The sequence below is a fragment of the Triticum aestivum genome, chromosome 2D, assembly GCF_018294505.1.
Source record: "Triticum aestivum cultivar Chinese Spring chromosome 2D, IWGSC CS RefSeq v2.1, whole genome shotgun sequence".
NCBI lineage: Eukaryota > Viridiplantae > Streptophyta > Magnoliopsida > Poales > Poaceae > Triticum > Triticum aestivum.
In genome coordinates this window covers 308,828,589-308,848,686 of record NC_057799.1, presented here as the reverse complement: position 1 = coordinate 308,848,686, position 20,098 = coordinate 308,828,589, and the positions used below count along the sequence as shown (strand labels likewise).

Sequence of the window (20,098 nt, the reverse complement as noted above, 5' to 3'; positions counted from 1 at the left end):
GCGTTTAGTAACACGGTTGATGTAGTCAAACGTATTCAGGATCCAACCGATCCAAGTACCGAACGTACGGCACCTCCGTGTTCAGCACACGTTCAGCACGATGACGTCCCTCGAGCTCTTGATCCAGTAGAGGATCGAGGGAGAGTTCCGTCAGCACGACGGTGTGGCGATGGTGATGATGAAGTTACCGGCGCAGGGCTTCGCCTAAGCACTACGATGATATGACCGAGGTGTTAAACTGTGGAGGGGGCACCGCACACGGCTAAGAGGTTGTCTGTTGTTCTTTGGGGTGCCCCTTTGCTCACGTATATAAAGGAGGGGGGAGGAGGAGGCCGACCAAGGGGAAGGCGCGCCAAGGGGGGAGTCCTTCTAGGACTCCAAACCTAGTAGGATTCGCCCCCCTTCCTTCCAACGGAGAGGGGAAAGGGGAAAGGAGGGAGAGGGAGAAGGAAAGAGGGGGGCCGCACCCCCTCCCCTTGTCCAATACGGATTGGGGCAAGGGGGCGCGCCCCACCTCCTGTGGCCTCCCTCCTCTCCTCCACTATGGCCCATTAGGCCCAATAACTATCCCGGGGGGTTCCGATAGCCTCCCGGTACTCCGAAAAATCCCCGAACCTTGTCGGAACCATTCCGATGTCCGTATATAACCTTCCAATATATCAACCTTTACCTCTCGACCATTTCGAGACTCCTCGTCATGTCCGTGATCTCATCCGGGACTCCGAACAAACTTCGGTCATCAAATCACATAACTCATAATACAAATCGTCATCGAACGTTAAGCGTGCGGACCCTACGGGTTCGAGAACTATGTAGACATGACCGAGACACATCTCCGGTCAATAACCAATAGCGGAACCTGGATGCTCATATTGGCTCCTACATATTCTACGAAGATCTTTATCGGTCAAACCGCATAACAACATACGTCATTCCCTTTGTCATCGGTATGTTACTTGCCCGAGATTTGATCGTCGGTATCATCATACCTAGTTCAATCTCGTTAATGGCAAGTCTCTTTACTCGTTCCGTAATGCATCATCCCGTAACTAACTCATTAGTCACATTGCTTGCAAGGCTCGTAGTGATGTGCATTACCGAGAGGGCCCAGAGATACCTCTCTGATACACAGAGTGATAAATCCTAATCTCGATCTATGTCAACTCAACAAACACCATCGGAGACACCTGTAGAGCATCTTTATAATCACCAAGTTATGTTGTGACGTTTGATAGCACACAAGGTGTTCCTCCGGTATTCGGGAGTTGCATAATCTCATAGTCAGAGGAACATGTATAAGTCATGATGAAAGCAATAGCAATAAAACTTAACGATCATTATGCTAAGCTAAACGGATGGTTCTTGTCCATCACATCATTCTCTAATGATGTGATCCCGTTCATCAAATGACAACACATGTCTATGGTTAGGAAACTTAACCATCTTCGATTAACGAGCTAGTCAAGTAGAGGCATACTAGGGACACTCTGTTTTGTCTATGTATTCACACATGTACTAAGTTTCCGGTTAATACAATTCTAGCATGAATAATAAACATTTATCATGATATAAGAAAATATAAACAACAACTTTATTATGGCCTCTAGGGCATATTTCCTTCAGAACCTTGACTGGTAGCTCCGCCAGAGGAAGTCAAAACGTTTAGCAAGTTGGGGAAGCATCATTGCGCCATCATGGGCAAAGGTGAACCGAGACAACACCAAGAGTTCAATGCTCGCCGCAACACAACAACCATGGGAGGGCCTTGAGCATGCACCACGCGATGGGCAACCGAAGAGTAACACATGAGAAAGAAGAACACACCGCCGTCGACCCCAAGCTGGCCGCAATACCAGCACCTGACTCACGAAGCTGACCCCAAGCTCGTTGTCTGCCAGCAAGAGGCAGGAGACCTAACCAACAAAATGGGTGGTGCTAGTCCCTTCCACGCTCTGTCGATGCAGGCCTCCCGACTGCCTCGGGGCGGAATAGAGGTCCACGTTGGAGACCTAAATGTGTCCGGGCCGTTCATCATAGACATCTGATGCTAGAGTAGGGATTTGTGTTGAAGATGCCTTAACTTGTACCCAATTATGTTACGAAGCTCTCAGTTCTAAAGATATACCAATATATACAACCTACTGTATAAGGTAATTCAATAGTTAGTTGTGTCCTTTTCTGATTCAACTATGCCTCAAGGATCAAGAAGAAGACAAGAACAACAATAAATTCCTTGGTTAAGTAATATGAATGTATTTTTCTTTTGCATGCACAAACATATGTTACTATGTAGATAATACCCCGCACATTGTTTCAGGAATGTTTTGTGATATGTTTCAATGAAAACTGACAATACAAATGATTTGTTGTGTTTGATTACTATATAGATGATGTACCCGCAAAAAGAAAAGATTACTATAAATATGTAAAATATTTAATGAATATAAACAGCACAATAGAATTTAAATTATCATCCATGTTTGCATGTTGAGGTGAGTCCCTTTCATGCATGTTGCATGATGAGGTGACATGCTTCCATGTTGAGAGAACTTTGTAAGTATTTGGATATACTAAAATATCTTTATATGAATGCTATGTTGAGAGTAGCATTTTACGTCTTGGGTGATCATTTCGTCTTTCGGCCATCTGGATGCGTGGACCTTCAGAATTTTCACACCATCTGGATGCATGGGCATTCAGTTTTTTGGACACCACGTAAGCCTTGCTTGTAAATAATTTTTGACAAACCACTTTGGCTTACAAATAGCATTGCCATATTCTGATGTTACTGTTAAAGATGAGATGATCCAAAGTGGCCCCCTCGAAATTGACCTGTGAGGGAACACCTGACCTGAAATTTCTCCACCAGGGAACTATAAAAGGAAGGCGAAACCCCGGGTACTTATCCATTCCAGATTTCATAAGTGCGCCGTTTCTAATCAGCCAAGCAAGAGACAAGGGTTGTTCACGTGATCATGGCACACCATTATAGCCACCGTCCGGTCTAAAAATAGACCGTCAAATCCCTGTCACTCTCAGCCCCCTCTGTATTTAAACCATGCATTAGCCGTGGGAGAAACCAAGTTAAACTCAAAGAGAGTGAGTGAGCGAGTGTTGCACAAACAACATGTCTGCCTCTGTCATGGCACCTTTGGCTCTGAAACCATCTCCCTCTCCTCTGTTACAATGATCCAAGCTTCGAGGCGTGCGACCATCGGCGAGGCCGAGGCCGTCGTTGCTCATAGTGGCCAAGAAGGCCAAGAAGGTCCAGACTGTCCAACCCTATGCTGTAATATTCAGAGTTGAGAACTAGCTTCGCATGAATTTGTGTGTGTGTCAACTTGTCGGGCCTGGTGGTGGAGTGGTGTTCAAGGAAGGCGTCGATGCGTCTGGAAGGGTAGCCAAGTTCAGTCATAAGCTCAAGAAAGTAGACCTGACAAAATTATCACTGCTGTGCATCGCTAAATAACTTCCCAATTTAAAAAGGGGAAGGGTGTTTACCAGTTTGCCGACAAGTATGGAGCAAATGTTGATGGGTACAGGTAAAAACACGCAAACCCAAACCTACAGTTTTTATCAGTAAAAACATAATTCAGACATCTCTTTCAAAAAACAAAAACATCTTATGTGGTTCTTACTGCGTTGCAGCCCTATATATACACCAGAAGAATGGTCTCCAAGCGGTGACGTTTATGTTGGAGGTACGCGTAGACTGGCGTTTCTTTTAAGCGCATCATAAAATGTTTACTGTATCTTAAATTCATTAATTTTGACCTTTTTTACTATCTTGATTTATGCTATACAGGAAAGACAGGGCTGTTTCTCTGGGCTCTTGCTGGAATTCTGCTGGGCGGTGCTCTTCTTGTCTACAATACTAGTGCCTTGGCTTCCTGAAGCCTACGTGCAGCAAACCAAGCTATGCACCAAACGATGTGTATATGTAGTGCGGATTATAACCGTCACGACATATGTAATGGATGCAAATATCACTACCCGCAAATCAGTAAATGCCCATAATTAATTAGTAATGTTCTAAGCAGCATGGTGCAAGCGTGATTAAAGTTTCAGTGCCAAGCTCTCTCACAAATGTTATCAAGTTCTACAATGGCACTTGAGTCATCATAGAGTTTAACAGAGTTTAATTCTGCAAGAAAAGATGAAGATAAAGACGATACATATTTCCCATCCCATCCCTCCCCTCCGCCGCCCCCCGCGCGGGCGGCCGAGGGGCCCCAACCTTAGCCGCCGGGCTATCCCCATCCCACCCCTCCCATCCGCCGCCGCTGGAGGAAGCCCCCGGGCTAAGCCCGGGCGGCTGACGGCGGTGGTGGAGGAGCATCTCCTTCTCGTGCACGAGGGTGGCGCGGGGCACCCGGGCAAGCGGAAGTGCGCCCCTAGATCCGAGCCTCCGCAGCGGTGGCTCGCTCCCGGCAGCGAGCGGTGGCGGATGACTAGTGGTGGAGCTGCTGCATCTAGTCGCGGCGCTACGACATCTCGGATCGACGGCGACATGGAGGGCTTTGGTGGGCTGGTCTGCTGCGGGCGTGGTTGGCCCTCCGGTCAGATTTGATCTGGCCAGAGTGGCTTGCTCGCTCCGCGGCTGCGGAGATCGGTGGTGGTCTATGCGCATGATGCGAGACGGAGGTTCGTCGAGCGGATCCGGGTGAAAACCTCGTTCTCGGCTTGTTGCCAAGCCAATGATGGCGGCACTGTTTTGTGTCATTACCTTCTTGAAGGCATTGCCGTGGAGAAGCTCCATACCTCTATCCACTATCTCCGAGGAAACCCTAGATCAGTAGATCGGATGACGACGGCTCTCTGGCGTCGTTTCCCCCTTGGGGGCGTCATTCTTGGAGGTGTACACGGGCTCAAGGGACCAGTGGACGACTTCTTTGGTGGAGCAGTGCTTCATCTTACTCATTGATGGCGGCGGATCTCGGCGGCATGGCGCAGTGGAGATTCGGTGTCTGATGCGCGAAGATGGACTCGCGCAGGAGGACGCTGTCTGGCGTCATGGTGGCGTTGATGGCAGAGAGGCCTGGCAAGCTCAGTGTGTTAGCTTCTGTTGTGAAGATAGATTGGTGGAAGACGGCGGCGACGACACATGAGAGTGCGTTGGACCGGTTTGTACCCCAAACCCAGTATGTGGCTCGGTTGGGGCCTCCGGCTTTAGATGTTAGGCTTTGGTGCAATGTTTGTTTGATATTAGGCTCGGACTATCGGCACCCTTCATCAAGTGGTTAGGAATAGCGACAATTGTTGCTAAGATAGTGGCTCGGACAGACTGATGTACTACTTTGTAAGGTCTTTGTGAATAATTAATAAAATGGTTGCATGCATCGCCCAGATGCAGAGGCTGAGGGTAATCCTCCTTTAAAAAAACCATATATTGCATATAATTGCTGGATATTACAAAGCACTCAACAAGTATCATATTCAACGTTTTAAGGCAGTACATCACAATCCTATCGACCCTCTCGCGTCACCCCCCTAGCGGGCGACACGAGAGGTGACAGCCCAGCCGCCATCGACCCTCTCGATCTCCCCCCCCCTCCGTCGCCGCCTGGGGTTGGCGCGGGACTAAGCCCGTGCGTTGGCCAGCGGTGGCGGAGGGTTGTTCCTCCTTCTCCCAGATCTGCGACGAGGGCACTGGATCCGGTGGGGGCGGCCTCTCCCTCAATCCACGGCGGTGCGGCGGCACCCGGCGGTGGTTCTTGGTGGCGCGGGTGGAGTTCGGATGTGCGTGGCCTGAGGATGGAGGTGGGGCTAGGCGTGGCCGATGGCGGTGGCGGCGGCGACGCCTAGCTCAAATCCGTCCATGGTGGTGGCGGTGTCCCCTCCACCGGGGATGACGGGCCAGGAGGTGGGTCCTTATGGCGGCGCCGGTGGTGGCGGATATTGGGATCCCGTGCCCGGGCTCGTCGCAGGACGCGCGTGGCGGCCGAAGCTTCCTCCGGCGTCGATGGCGCTTGATGCGGTATCACGGGCGGCGGTTGCCGTTGTATGGGCGACGAGCGGCTGGCGCAACGGTGGGTGCTCACTGTAGCACCCAGAATCGGGGCGGCGGCCCCTCTTCATCAACAGTGGCGGACTCCGGGGTCGTGTAGGCGACTCGGAGTCTGGATCTCGAGGTGGTGACGGCCTTCTGAGGCTGGTGGCGGTAGGGACGTCCCTTCCATCAACAGATCGAGTTCGATGCGGCTCGGCAGGTGACACATGTGCCTCTTTCGGAGTTGTCGGGCGGTGCCTGACTTCGGCAGGTGAAGCCACCGGTGGATGCGCTACCGGCGGATGCTACGCACAACGTCTTATACAGAGACGTCAAGTCATGCCTGCTACCGGCAGGTGATGCACGGTGGCTCTGGCGGAGGTGTCATGTTTAGCCTGTTGTTGTTGGGTCGAAGGTGGTGCGACAATAGCGGGAGGCAGGCGGTATGGGACGACTTTGTCTTCCGTTGTCTCCTCCAGAGGTATCCGGCTACCGAGGTGTCGGTAGACGGATAAGGGCGAATGATACAGATGGCTTCAATGACGAGTTTATGCACTCCGGTGGAAATACAAGATCTCTGATCGGGCTATGTCGGCGCGCGCCTGTGTCGTGTCCTTGCTGAAGATGGTGGATTGAAGCTTGGCTTTGGGGATGAGAATCCGGAGTTCAACCTTGTGGTGGACTCACATTCCTTCTTGAAGGCGTAGCCTAGGAGTTGTGTATTTTTCGTTTCTGTTGTGTCTTGTATCATAGGGTTGGTGGCTATCTGGGGAGTTACTGTCGCGAGGTATACGGCCTCAGGGTTCGTTTTCCGCTTTATTTCCGGGTCGATTGTGTTCGACTGCTGAATTTTGCATTATTAATAATATATGGCTGCATGCATCGTTCTGATGCAGAGGCCGGGGTTATCCTCCTTTTCGGAAAAAAATATTCAATGTTTTAAATTGCTGGCTATAACAACACTGTAGTTGTTTGAGCAGGGTTCTGCTATTTGGCATAGCCCTCTATCAAAACTATATATGGTCATAAAGCATTGTGCACATCAAGAAAGTACATGTCCTCCGCACCCAATAGAAAAAGAAGTATTTACTATATTTATGGCATTGTTTCTGCAACTAAACGTTGCAGCCTTAAGCCATTAACGACACTAGATATGACGAAAAAGGCTTACAATACTAACAAAGATAGGTTTTCACGAAATAATTCTAAGAAAGACATTGTTTTAATTTACAAATGCTGTCCAAGATGGAACAGTCTAGCCGGAGAGAGCCCTAAAAAGATGCAAAGGATAATCTTCTTCTACATATATTAAAAAAATATTCGGATTATTATGGCACAGTTGACGATAAGTTATCTGAAACTCGAACGATATGAAATTATTCACAAACGAACAAACTACATATCTCTGTCAGTGAAGATGGAAGCGGAACTCTCAGGACTATACTGTCACCACCTAGATGTTTCCTTCAAGTTCTATCATCTTCAGTTGATCCTGTGAAGAACAACGACTAGTCAGACGGTAGTGATCCATGAGCCCATTGGCACCACACATCAACTGACACTTGTCAAACTAAGCTTAATCACATGCTGCTACATCCAACCTGTTTTCTTGTATTTAAGGCAAGTATTGCACACGATTTAGCAAAGCAAATTAGACTAGCAGCAAAAAGGAAGAGCGAGAGCTTACTGTTATTCGCATGGCGACCTCAATCATGGCTTCTATGGCTCTGAAATCATCTCCATCGCCATTTTCTGGGCAGTCGCAGCTCCAGCGCATCCAGCCTTCAGCACGATCATCATCTTTCAGAGTAATGTCCAAAAAGGCAAAGAAAGTTCAGACTTCTCAGCCTTTCGGTCAGTACATGCTATAAAATCCACCTTCTGTTATACGGAATTTCTAGGAATAAAAAGGAACTATTACTGGCCTATTGGATAGCATTTGTTTTGTTTATCAATATAGCTGAGTATATCCTACAAAAGCTATGAAATTGTGCTTTCTTAACATCTAGGGCCCGGGGGAGGATTGGAACTGAAAGATGGTGTTGATGCATCTGGAAGGCCAGCCAAGGTTAGTTTTCAGGCTGAAGAAATGTGTTTTCTTACTAATAAGTATCATTATTCATCACTTAATATTGCACATTTTTATCAGGGGAAGGGCGTCTACCAGTTTGCCAGCAAGTATGGAGCAAATGTTGATGGGTACAGGTAGAACATTCACCTCAATAAAAAAAAAAGCAGGCTGTACTGTTTAGAAATTAGATGATAAAAAAGTCAAGAAGATGCCCAGCTACTGCACTGGCAGGATGAAACAGTGAAAATAATAGCATTCAGAATTCATCTACTGCCCTCAGTTTTCATTGCATTTATGATATTTGTGATGTCTTTATTGTAGCCCAATATATAACCCAGAAGAATGGTCTCCAAGTGGTGACTACTACGCGGGAGGTAAGCACACACAACTATCCGGAAACAATGATCTTAAAGCTCTCGCTTCAGTTGCCTCTTTTCTTTGGGAAAGAAATAACATTCATGCCTTGGTTTATGCAGGAAAGACAGGGTTGTTGCTCTGGGTGGCTACTCTTGCTGGAATTCTGCTGGGTGGTGCTCTGCTTGTTTACAATACTAGTGCTTTGGCTTCTTGAAGCTTGGTACCGTAAACCAGATTATGTACCATGCAAGGATTTACATCATCTAGGGTAGATATTCGGACACATATATCCCTATACTTAATTACCAAAAGCAATAAGTCTCCGATATGCAAATAATGGTCTTATATGTTGTGCAATTGATGTAATAAAGACTAAATAATCAGCAAAATGCTACGCCTTCAGCTAACAAGGCAGTGGATATGAGTGCACAGAGTCTGACTTGAACAAAATAGCTGAACATGACATAACTGAAATATGGGACAGCTCATGAGGAAATTGTTCAATTTGTTTTCTCTTAGCACGTCTCCGCTAATGCTCTGCATAGCATTTGGTTCCAGCGTGTTACAAAGAATCAATCAAATTGACATCATAAACCATTTTTTTGCACTAAAAAAGGGGCAGCCCCAGTGCATGTAGCCCCCGCTTGCGCAGGGTCTGGGGAAGGGTCCGACCATTTTGGGTCTATTGTACGCAGCCTTTCCCTACATTTCTGCAAGAGGCTGTTAGCAAAACAGAAATATTTTTGCTCTACTGTACCAAAAGAATTTCAGTATATTGTAGGGACCTCGACATATGGCGTTACAGTACTACAAGTGACATGCACCTAAGCATGTTGTTAGCTGGACACCCACCCTATTCATTTTGCTTGAAACTTCGAAAGCCCTTCTGTATCATGGCACCTCAATCTTGACATCAACAACTTGCCCATCTGAATTGTGGGAGCCTGGACGAGTGGATTGCTCATCTTCTTTGATGCACGCCACACGGGTAGGTACATCAGAAGGCTTCAGTTGAGGGTCTGAACAACCATCAGCATTTGTGCTTTGCGGATGACCTTGTTCCAACTGCAAAGCACTCTCTAGGTGCCAGAGGACTTCGCCCATCGAAGGCCGGTTCACCCCCTCATCTGCCAGGCATTTTTCTGCTATCTTGCTGGATTTCTTGACGGACGCCAGTGTGTAATTTCCATCCAATCGAAGGTCGATTATGGTCTCAAGTAACCTGTGCCTTTGCCTGTTCAGAGCCCAGTCAGCAAGGTTTATTTGGTCTCTTGGCAGGGTTGGATTTATGACTGGTCGAGCACACAGCACTTCAAACAGCACGACACCAAAAGAGTACACATCTGAACTTGGCGTTAACTGCTGTCTCCTATAGTACTCTGGATCGAGGTAACCAAAACTCCCTTTGACAGCAGTACTAACATGAGTATGATCTAAAGCTGGACCATCTTTTGAGATGCCAAAATCTGCCATCTTGGCAACAAGGTTGTCGTCTAACAAAATGTTGGTAGTCTTGACATCCCTGTGGATTATACCCCTGTCAAGCCCGGTGTGAAGGTAGTGAAGCCCTCGTGCTGCGCCGATACATATTTCAAGCCTTTGCTTCCATGTAAGAGCAGGAAGGTCACTTCCATAAAGATGGCTCCTTAATGTGCCATTTGCCATGTGCTCATAAACTAAGACCATCTCGTTTTGCTCATCACAATAGCCAATCAAGGGCACAAGGTGCCGGTGCCGCAACCTTGAGAGCATCTCGATCTCAGTTTCGAATTCCTTCACACCCTGACCCTGGTGAGAATCTGTATGCCCCCTCTTAATTGCCACCCGAGTGCCATCCTCCATTATACCCTTGTAGACCTTGCCAAAGCCTCCAACCCCAATCACCAAGGACTCATCAAAGTTCACGGTGGCTGTTCTGATTTCTGCAATGGTGAACCGCCTGCCCATCCTGTTGCTCCCAAATGCCCCAGCTGTGCGAAGAGTGGGAGAACGCGTATGTGTAGCACCATGGAGATTGTCCTTGGCTTTGCTGGCTGAACTATTTTTCTTCCGTCGCAGATTGAAACCAAAATAAAGACCACCAGCAATTGCGATAAAAATTATCAGACCGGAAGCAGTACCAATTAGCACCCACTTGGGGCTCCGTTTTGGTTTGCTTGCACCACCACTGATGCCTCCAATCCTGACGGTTGGATGGGCAAGATTTCCTTCCCGGCTGACCTTAAAGATCTCCATGCCATTGAGAAGAGCATCAGCAGCCGCGGAACCTGCTGAAGACTCAGCCCCCAGCTGAACCCAAAGAGTGTCCATCTGAGGTGAGGCAGCATCAAGGAAGTCTTCATAAAAGGCCTTGTTCTTGCCCCCAGCTCTGGCAAACACATCATAGCTCTCTGCAGCGGTCTTGTTGTTTATGTAAATCTTGAACTTGCGTTGCTCAGCCTTGTCATACTGCAGCTCGCAGAAATGCAGCCGGACCAAGTAATCAAAGCCAGGGTCAATGTTAAAGCTCCATGAGACATTGAACTTCTTTCCCAAGACCGAACTCTCTGTTGGCACCCTTGCACTCTGATAGAGCCTCAAAGGGGCTACTGTGGGATCATCAGCAGACACATAACTTATGTTGGAAGAGTTGAAGATGGAATTCGCGGCGTTGAGAGAGAATATGAAATGCTCATCTTTATCCCACCTCCTCCACAATCCTGGATCCTCTTTCCTCGGCAGTACATCGATGCATCCCACACACAGCCTGTACATGGTCTCGATCCCGTCGCCGTCGAGGCTAAAAGGGCCTTTCAACCCATGAGCATCCACCTTGTTGACTGAATCAAAAATTGAGGTGCCAGACACAGGTAGAACCTCCATGGCATTGATGAAGGCGAAGGACCCTTCATCGGGGGTGAACTCAATGCCCAGTTTACCAGAAGTGACATTGAGAAGGTACTCCTTGACGATGACGCTGCTCGTTGAGTTGATCTGAGAATCCCTCCAAGAAATCTCTCCGTGGACGCTGAACTTGGAGAGCAGCCTCAGGCCATTTGCCGCGACACTGAAGATGGGCTCCTGGGCGCCGAGATTGGCGAACTGCTGGCTGAAATGGAGGCGGAGGAAGTAGCTCCCGGGGGCGACGGCGAGCCTGTAGCTGGAGGAGGCGTTGAAGACACGGGCGGTCTTGTACAAATCTCCGTACGGGTCTTGTTCTCCATCAACTCCCGGAGCCGGAGCCGGAGCCGCCGAGGCGATGGCCCCGGGGAAGCTGAGCGTGAAGTTGTTGGAAGGGGAAGAATCCCCAATCCATGTCCTGGCATCGACGCTGGTGGTGGAATCCGAGCCGCAGTTTATGAGGATCGGCTGGGGCTGCGCCCGCGCATTCTCCGCGGCCAGGAACACCAGCAGCACCAGGATCGACAGGAAATTGGCGGAGGATTTCATCTCTCCCCTGGACGACCCTCCGCCGCCGCAATTTGGAGCGGATAAACCCTACTCAGGTCACCAGTTTTTATTTTATTTTTTTTGCTCGTCCGTCGTGGAACCGCAACCTGCGAGCGCCAAGCAGAACCGCATTGGTAAGTAATTAACCTAGAGTGATAATAAGGCTACAGATGGCCAGAGATTTAGCGTAAGAGAACAAGAACAAGAACACGGCTCTCAGGAACCTGAAGGCGAGAAGGCGAGAAAGAAAGAAAGGCTCCACTGACCTGAGGAGTCGTGGGTTGTTGCTCGATCTGGAGAGCGCTCTCTCTCCCCCAGCAAAGCAAAGCAAATCAAGAGCAGCTAGCGCCGGAAGAAGAAGGAAAGCTCCAAGCCCAGAGAGGGACAAATGGCAAGCCGTCCTGTTCTGTTTAAGCTAAGCTAGCTTCGGAGGGAGGGAAGAGGCCCCAAACCAAACGGTTGCCTTGCCGCTAATAGCATTAGTATAATGGGAAATCAGGCGCAGGCCTGCAGCTGATTGATTCATTGATTAATCCTGTCCTGGACCTGGAGAGGAGACACGGACAGGGAGAGGTATCTATCTGCTCTCAGGAGGAGGTGGGGATTGCGATTCTTGTGTGGATTCGGCTAGCTCCCACATGACCTGTGGGGCTATTTTTGAAACTGAGCTCACCAAAACAAAGCTGCTGTTATTAGCTGGATGATGATGATGCACTGCACTGGCTAGCTGGGACCCATACCAGTACCACTGGGCACTGCCATTTTGCACCGTCTCTTGGCTGTTGCTCACCTTTTTGCTCTCTACTTTGCACAAACAAACTCCTTTTTCTTTTCTGTTTTTTTTTTCTAAGAGCAACCCAACGGGTCGACCCAAACGGACGGCGCATTTGTCCGCTTTTTGTCCGTTTGGGTCGGCCGTCCGCCCGGCGTCCGCTCAGTTTTGCATTTGGGTTGGCAGTGTGCCCAACGCGCCGACCCATATGTATATTGATTTGCATTCAACATATTGTCAAATGAAAATGTTTAGTCTGGCCGCCCAAATAAATAGTATAGTTTTACAAGCCAAATACAAATAAAAATGTTTCACATAGTTTTGCAAACGAATAAAAGAAGATACATCTATTGGTTGCCAACATGAGCCCACATATGCTCAACCAAATCATTTTGCAGTTGCACGTGAGTTTCCCAATCACGCATGTCTTCATGAAATTGAGTGAACTGCTCAAATGTTGCCGCTACTCCATGCTCAGGCACAACATTCTCACCCTGAAACTGAAAGCCTTGATCGTACAGACGTTCCGAGCGCTCGTCTTCTACGACCATATTGTGCATGATCACACAAGCAATCATCACCTCCCACAATTTCTGCGTGCTCCAAGTATTAGCAGGATACCGAACGATGCCCCATCGAGATTGCAAAACACCAAAGGCACGCTCGACATCCTTCCTAGCACTCTCTTGCTCTTGGGCAAATCTTTTCCTTTTCTCCCCGACAGGGCTGGGTATTGTCTTGACAATAGTGGTTCACTGAGGATAGATACCGTCACCCAGATAGTACCCTTTATCGTAGTTGTGGCCGTTGACAGTAAAGTTCACCGGTGGGCTGTTGCCTTCGGCAAGCCTAGCAAACACCAGCGAGCGCTGAAGCACGTTGATATCATTGTGTGATCCAGCCATGCCAAAGAAATAGTGCCAGATCCAGAGATCTTGAGACGCCACGGCCTCTAGTATGACAGTGCAAGCCCTGACATGTCCCTTATACTGCCCTTGCCAAGCAGAAGGGCATGTCTTCCACTCCCAGTGCATGCAGTCTATGCTGCCAAGCATCCCCGGAAAGCCCCTGCTGGCATTCATCGCCAACAAACGGGCTGTATCTTCAGCTGTCGGCTCTCTCAAGTACTCAGGGCCAAACACAGCAATAACAGCCTTGCAGAACTTATACAGGGACTCTAGGCATGTAGACTCGCTCATACGGACGTACTCGTCAATGAGATCACCGGGCACTCCGTATGCAAGCATTCGGATGGCGGCGGTGCATTTCTGATAAGAGGAGAAACCAATCTTGCCGACGGCATCCTCTTTGCACTCGAAGTAGTCATCATAGCCGACCACTCCCTCTCTAATACGGTTGAAAACATGCCTACTCTTACGGAACCGGTGGTGGAATTTGTGATGTTTGAACAACGGGTTTGTTGTATCAAAATAGTCCTTCCAGAGAAGGAAATGCCCGCTCTCTCGGTTGCGATTCAATGCTCGAAGGTGGCCCGGAATGGAGCCACAGAACAACGGCCGCTGGCTGTTGAGGTGGTGATGGACCAACACGACAGCCAATATCTCCTCCTCGTCGTCGGACGATGAATCGTCGGAGTCGCAAAGGAAATTGTGGAAAAAGAACTCGTCGGCGGAGTCCATTTCGTACCTTGGCAAACTGTCGAACAGCTTGCGGGCGTCGACGAAGGAGACGGCCGGCGAGGGGAGTCGCGGCGCCCACTGACCATCTAGCTACCCTGCCGGCGTCTGACGAGTGTGACGGCGTCCGACGAGCGTGCCGGCCGGATGTGGCAGGGGCGGCGAGGTGGCTTCTTGGTCGCGGGCGGCTGTGCGGTGTGGGAAGCGGCGGTGGGAAGCAGTTTGCTCCCCGGCGGCAAAACGGCGGCGGAGGGCGACGGGGAGGGAGGGGCGGCGTTGCTGGGCGGATGTGGAGGCGGCGACAGCTGGAAGAGTCGCCGAAAAAATGGGTGGCGGCGTCGGCGACGGAGGAGGCGGGTGAGGGTTGCTTGTTGGCCGGGGGGTGAGACGGGAGGCCAATGTGCCACAGACCAGCGGGCCCGGGGACAGGAGTAGGCGAGCGCACGCGCGTCCGTTGATGATAACATGTACCTAGGGTAGGGCAATAGACCTGATCTAAGCACCCTACCCAAGGACATTGCCCTGCAGTCAAGGACATTCAAAGGGCAGCAGATTCTACCGACTGAAATCACCACAGGACGCAACCCACTCGACTGAGGGTTCATCCGGATAACCCAATTCCATTCGACCAAGATATATTCATTCGACCATACCAGAAACCACTCGAAGAACATAAGATCTAAAGTCACTCTGAATGACAACGGTCGGGTGTTCACTCCGTAGTCTTAATGATCATTTATATGACTTTAATGATGGCGTTACCAGTAACGTTCCCTCTTTATGTACATTGAACTCCTTGTAACGTGGGTTGGCTGGGGTCCTGGCGCACTCTATATAAGCCACCCCCTCCACTGGCACAAGGGTCCGCACACCCTGTAACTCCACGCATAATCCAATCGACCGAGCCTCCGGGCACTGAGACGTAGGGCTGTTACTTCCTCCACGAAGGGCCTGAACTCGTAAATCTTGCGTGCACAACTTGACCGTAGCTAGGATCTTGCCTCTCCATACATACCCCCTATTCTAGTGTCAGACTTAGAACCACGACAGTTGGCGCCCACCGTGGGGCAAGTGTCTTAGCGACTTTCCGGTGAGGTTGCATTTTTCCGATTCCCATCATCATGTGTTTCCGGCGGTGGTTTGGCTGAGGGCCGCGAGATCCATCTCGGTGCGCTCGTCTTCGTCGCCGACGACTCCGCCTGGCTCCAGGAGGCCCCTCTCGACGTCGAGGCGCTCCTCGTCCGCAGGGTGACGCACTTTCGCGCATGTGTTCGCGGCGTCCTTTTGCGGCAGCCGTCGACCCAGTATCGGTCGGCTCCTGCAGTGTCTTCGCTCCCCGCTGTGCGCCTCACAAACGATCTAGTCGGTCGCGGCTTCAGCGGTGGGTGAAGCACACGGTGGCACGCCAGTCGGCCACCCCCAAGTCGCGGCAATCGAGCCTGACGAAACTCTCTACGGCCTGCTCGATCTGTCGACTGGCTCCGTTGAGACCCTGTCCGAATGCAACAGCAGCGACCCTGCGGCAGAAGTCCTGATGGTCAACACACCGCGCAGCCCGCCTAGTTTTCGTCGCGTCGACGGAGGCGGCGATCCGTCACAGGTTCATGAGGAGTATCATCCCGAAGCCCTCACCTCATAGCAGAGGGAGGAACTTCACCGCCGCAACGTGGAGGCACTCCACACGCCCATCGTCGGAGAAACCTCCGAGGGCCGGGCCTTGGAGGCGGCGCGCCTGGCCACTTTTGCTGAGCGCACTCAACTGGAGAACCTTCAGCATACACTCGACGAGCGCGCTCGGCGGCAGATCCCTTAGTCCAGTCGACGGCAACGACAACTGTTTCCGCCTGAACCACAGGTATACCGCACTCCAATTCAAAATCTTACAGCCGCTGCCCGTATAGCAGAGTCTATTCAGCCGTCTCAGTCGGAGGCTGGAAGAGGTTTGATGCAAATCAGAGCGTTGCTGCGAGCAGCAGGAGAGCAGAACACAGCAGTATCTCAGTCACGTAACAAAATACACAGCAGATCTGTGATGGCTAACACAGTGCAGTCAGCCCACAGCCCAAGATCGCCCCTGCGGCGTGAGGGACATGGGCATCGTCAGGATCAGTATGTAGGTCGGAACCACGAGCAGTATAATCACCGACTCGGCCGTGATGACCGCCGTCGGGTGCCCACACCTCCTCCAAGGAGTGGATCACATGTGCCTCGGCAATATGATGACAGGTGCCCGCACAGTGGTGAACGAAGGGTACCAGTCGACCCAAGGGAGCCAGGTTTGGATGCGAGATCGATTCTCGTTCAAGGTCTGGTCGACAGGAACAGAGCACACAGAGAGGGACTTGACAGAGATCGCCTGACTGGCAGCAGAGTTCATGTTTTCGGTCCAGAGTGTTTCAGCAGAGCCATCAGGGCTGCAGAGATTCCTCCCAACTTCAGGTTGGTGACTGGAGTTAGCAAGTTCACTGGTGAGTCCAAGCCTGACACTTGGCTTGAGGATTACCGAGTGGCTGCACAGATCGGTGGTGGCAAGATGAGGTGGCCATGAAGCACCTCCCCTTGATGCTTGAAGGATCAGCTAGAGCCTGGTTGAATCAGTTGACCCCAGGCAGTATATTCAGCTGGGAAGAGTTAGCGCGAGTGTTCGTCAGAACGTTTGAAGGTACATGCAAATGACCTGCAGGGTTGGCAGAATTACATCATTGTGTGCAAAAACCGAATGAAACTTTGAGGGATTACATCCAGAGGTGGACCACTTTGCATCACACAGTGGAGAATGTGTCGCAGCATCAAGCAGTATGCGCCTTCAAAGAGGGTGTTCGGTATCGTGAGCTTAACCTAAAATTCGGTCGGACAGGAGACATGACCCTGACCCGAATGATGGAAATAGCCACTTGGTATGCAAATGGTGAAGAAGAAGACCGACTCCGCAGTGGCAAGAGCAAACCAGTCGGCCAAGACACCGGAGAAGGTAATTCCAATCGGAAACAGAAACGTAAAGCTGAGCCTGCAGGACCTGGTGAAACTGCAGCAGTGATCCAAGGAAAGTTTAAAGGAAAACCTAAGGGGCTCTGGACCCCCAAGAAGGTGAAAGATCAAGCAGGGAATGATGTGTTGGATTTGTCATGTCACGTTCACACCAAGAAAGACGAAGAGGGAAATCTGATTTATCCCAAGCATACCACTCGACAGTGTCGACTCCTTATCCAGCAATTCCGAGAGAAACAACCCAGTGAGAAAGAGAAGGAGTCTGATAAGGATGAGGACAAACAAGAGGATGATGGTTTCCCCAATGTCAATTCCACCTTGGTGATTTTTGCTGACATTGAGAGCAAAAGTCGACTGAAATTCATAAACAGAGAAGTAAACATGGTTGCCTCGGCAACGACGACATATTTGAAGTGGTCGCAAACTGCAATCACATTTGACCAGTCCGATCACCCAGCACGCGCTGCCACTCCAGGGCGGCAAGCGTTGGTAGTCGACCCAGTGGTTGGAGGCACTCGACTGACCAAAGTGTTGATGGATGGTGGCAGTGGTCTAAATATTCTTTACGCTGAAACCCTGAAGGGGATGGGCATTCCGATGTCCAAGCTTAGTGAGAGCAACATGAGCTTCCACGGCGTTATCCCTGGAAAGAAAGCTGAATCACTCGGTCAGATCACTCTTGACGTGGTTTTCGGTGATTCGAAGACTTACCGTAAGGAAAAGTTGACATTTGAAGTGATAGATTTTCAAAGTGCTTATCACGCTATTCTGGGCAGGCCTGCATATGCTCGTTTCATGGCTCGACCGTGTTATGTCTATCTTAAGTTGAAGATGCTTGGTCCCAGAGGTGTGATCACAGTTACTGGTAATCGGCAGAAAGCAGAAGAGTGCCTTCAGAAGGGCTCGAAAATTGTTGATGAACAGATGGCAGCAGTTGAAATGCAGGAATATCAGAAGAATGCAGATCCGAGTGATTTGCTGCGGGCCAAGAAGCCTGCCTCAGATTCTGCATTTCAGTCGTCCGGTGAAACAAAGTCAGTTCATATTCACCCGACCGATCCAATGCTGCTCCGACTCATATCTCAATGACGCTCGACAGCAAATAGGAAGAAGCGCTCATCCAGTTCCTCCGTGAGAACTGGGACATCTTCACATGGAAACCTTCTAACATGCCAGGTGTGTTGGGGAACGTAGTAATTTCAAAAAATTTACTACGCACACGCAAGACCATGGTGATGCATAGCAAGGAGAGGGGAGAGTGTTGTCCACGTACCCTCGTAGACCGAAAGAGGAAGCGTTAGAACAACGCGGCTGATGTAGTCGTACGTCTTCACGATCCGACCGATCCAAGTACCGAACGTACGACACCTCCAAGTTCAGCACACATTTAGCTCGATGACGTCCCACGAAATCCAATCCAGCAGAGCTTCGAGGGAGAGTTCCGTCAGCACGACAGTGTGGTGACGGTGATGATGATGCTACCGACGCAGGGCTTCGCCTAAGCACCGCTACGATATGACCGAGGTGGATTATGATGGAGGGGTGCACCGCACACGGCTAAAAGATCAATGATCAATTGTTATGTCTATGGGGTGCCCCCTGGCCACGAATATAAAGGATGGAGGGAGGAGGAGGCCGGCCCTCATAGGGCGCGCCCAAGTGTGGAGTCCTACTAGGACTCCCCTAGTCCTAGTAGGATTCCACCTCCCACATGGAATAGGAAAAAGGGAAGGGAGAAGGAGAAGGAAGGAAGGGGGCGCCCCCCTCCCTAGTCCAATTCGGACCAGTCCATGGGGAGGGGTGCGGGCACCCTTTGAGGCCTTTCTCTCCTTTCCCGTATGACCCATTAAGGCCCAATACGAATTCTCATAACTCTCCGGTACTCCGAAAAATACCTGAATCACTCGGAACCTTTCCGATGTCTGAATATAGTCGTCCAATATATCGATCTTTACGTCTTGACCATTTCGAGACTCCTCGTCATGTCCCCGATCTCATCCGGGACACTGAACTACCTTCGGTCATCAAATCACATAAACTCATAATACAAATCGTCACCGAACGTTAAGCGTGCGGACCCTACGGGTTCGAGAACTATATAGACATGACCGAGACACGTCTCCGGTCAATAACCAATAGCGGAACCTGGATGCTCATATTGGCTCCTACATATTCTACGAAGATCTTTATCGGTCAAACCGCATAACAACATACGTTGTTCCTTTTGACATCGGCATGTTACTTGCCCGAGATTCAATCGTCGATATCTCAATACCTAGTTCAATCTCGTTACCGGCAAGTCTCTTTACTCGTTCCGTAATGCATCATTCCGCAACTAACTCATTAGTCACATTGCTTGCAAGGCTTATAGTGATGTGCATTACCGAGAGGGCCCAGAGATACCTCTCCGACAATCGGAGTGATAAATCCTAATCTCGATCTATGCCAACTCAACAAACACCATCGGAGACACTTGTAGAGCACCTTTATAATCACCCAGTTACGTTGTGACGTTTGGTAGCACACAAAGTGTTCCTCTGGTATTCGGGAGTTGCATAATCTCATAGTCATAGGAACATGTATAAGTCATGAAGAAAGCAATAGCAACATACTAAACGATCAAGTGCTAAGCTAACGAAATGGGTCAAGTCAATCACATCATTCTGTAATGATGTGATCCCGTTAATCAAATGACAACTCATGTCTATGGCTAGGAAACCTAACCATCTTTGATTCAACGAGCTAGTCAAGTAGAGGCATACTAGTGACACTCTGTTTGTCTATGTATTCACACATGTACTAAGTTTCCGGTTAATACAATTCTAGCATGAATAATAAACATTTATCATGAAATA

The 20,098-nt window shown here is 49.7% G+C and overlaps 2 protein-coding genes and 1 pseudogene across 3 annotated transcripts; 2 read left to right on the top strand and 1 right to left on the bottom strand.

The window, feature by feature from the left end:
- Nucleotides 1–1,783: 1,783 nt before the first annotated feature.
- LOC123055775 (photosystem II 10 kDa polypeptide, chloroplastic-like) lies at nt 1,784–3,546 on the top strand (annotated as a pseudogene).
- Nucleotides 3,547–3,664: 118 nt separating this feature from the next.
- On the bottom strand, nt 3,665–12,481 carry LOC123052871 (probable receptor-like protein kinase At1g30570). Of its 2 annotated transcripts, XR_006425141.1 has the most exons (4): nt 12,113–12,481; nt 9,270–11,953; nt 7,677–7,789; nt 3,665–7,481 (listed from the first exon to the last, which is right to left on the bottom strand). XR_006425141.1 is itself a non-coding variant. In XM_044476229.1 (2 exons), exon 2 carries the CDS (start codon nt 11,844–11,846, stop codon nt 9,309–9,311), a length of 2,538 nt encoding a protein of 845 aa, XP_044332164.1. In that variant the 5' UTR covers nt 11,847–11,953; nt 12,113–12,480; the 3' UTR covers nt 8,906–9,308. The 2 variants fall into 2 exon arrangements, 1 of the variants encoding a protein (XP_044332164.1); XM_044476229.1 differs by lacking the exons at nt 3,665–7,481; nt 7,677–7,789 and having other exon boundaries at nt 8,906–11,953; nt 12,113–12,480.
- On the top strand, nt 7,621–8,802 carry LOC123052872 (photosystem II 10 kDa polypeptide, chloroplastic). The gene is made up of 5 exons (XM_044476230.1): nt 7,621–7,843; nt 7,999–8,057; nt 8,139–8,194; nt 8,382–8,434; nt 8,537–8,802. The coding sequence occupies exons 1-5, from the start codon at nt 7,687–7,689 to the stop codon at nt 8,629–8,631; spliced, it is 420 nt and encodes a 139-aa protein (XP_044332165.1). The 5' UTR covers nt 7,621–7,686; the 3' UTR covers nt 8,632–8,802.
- Nucleotides 12,482–20,098: the final 7,617 nt, after the last annotated feature.

Excerpts from the sequence above, each read along its gene's own strand:
- LOC123052872 (XM_044476230.1), top strand. The coding sequence starts at position 7,687 with ATGGCGACCTCAATCATGGCTTCTATGGCTCTGAAATCATCTCCATCG. Across the intron at positions 7,844-7,998 it reads TCAGACTTCTCAGCCTTTCG|GGCCCGGGGGAGGATTGGAA; the intron begins GTCAGTACATGC and ends CTTAACATCTAG. Across the intron at positions 8,058-8,138 it reads CATCTGGAAGGCCAGCCAAG|GGGAAGGGCGTCTACCAGTT; the intron begins GTTAGTTTTCAG and ends CATTTTTATCAG.
- LOC123052871 (XM_044476229.1), bottom strand. The coding sequence starts at position 11,846 with ATGAAATCCTCCGCCAATTTCCTGTCGATCCTGGTGCTGCTGGTGTTC.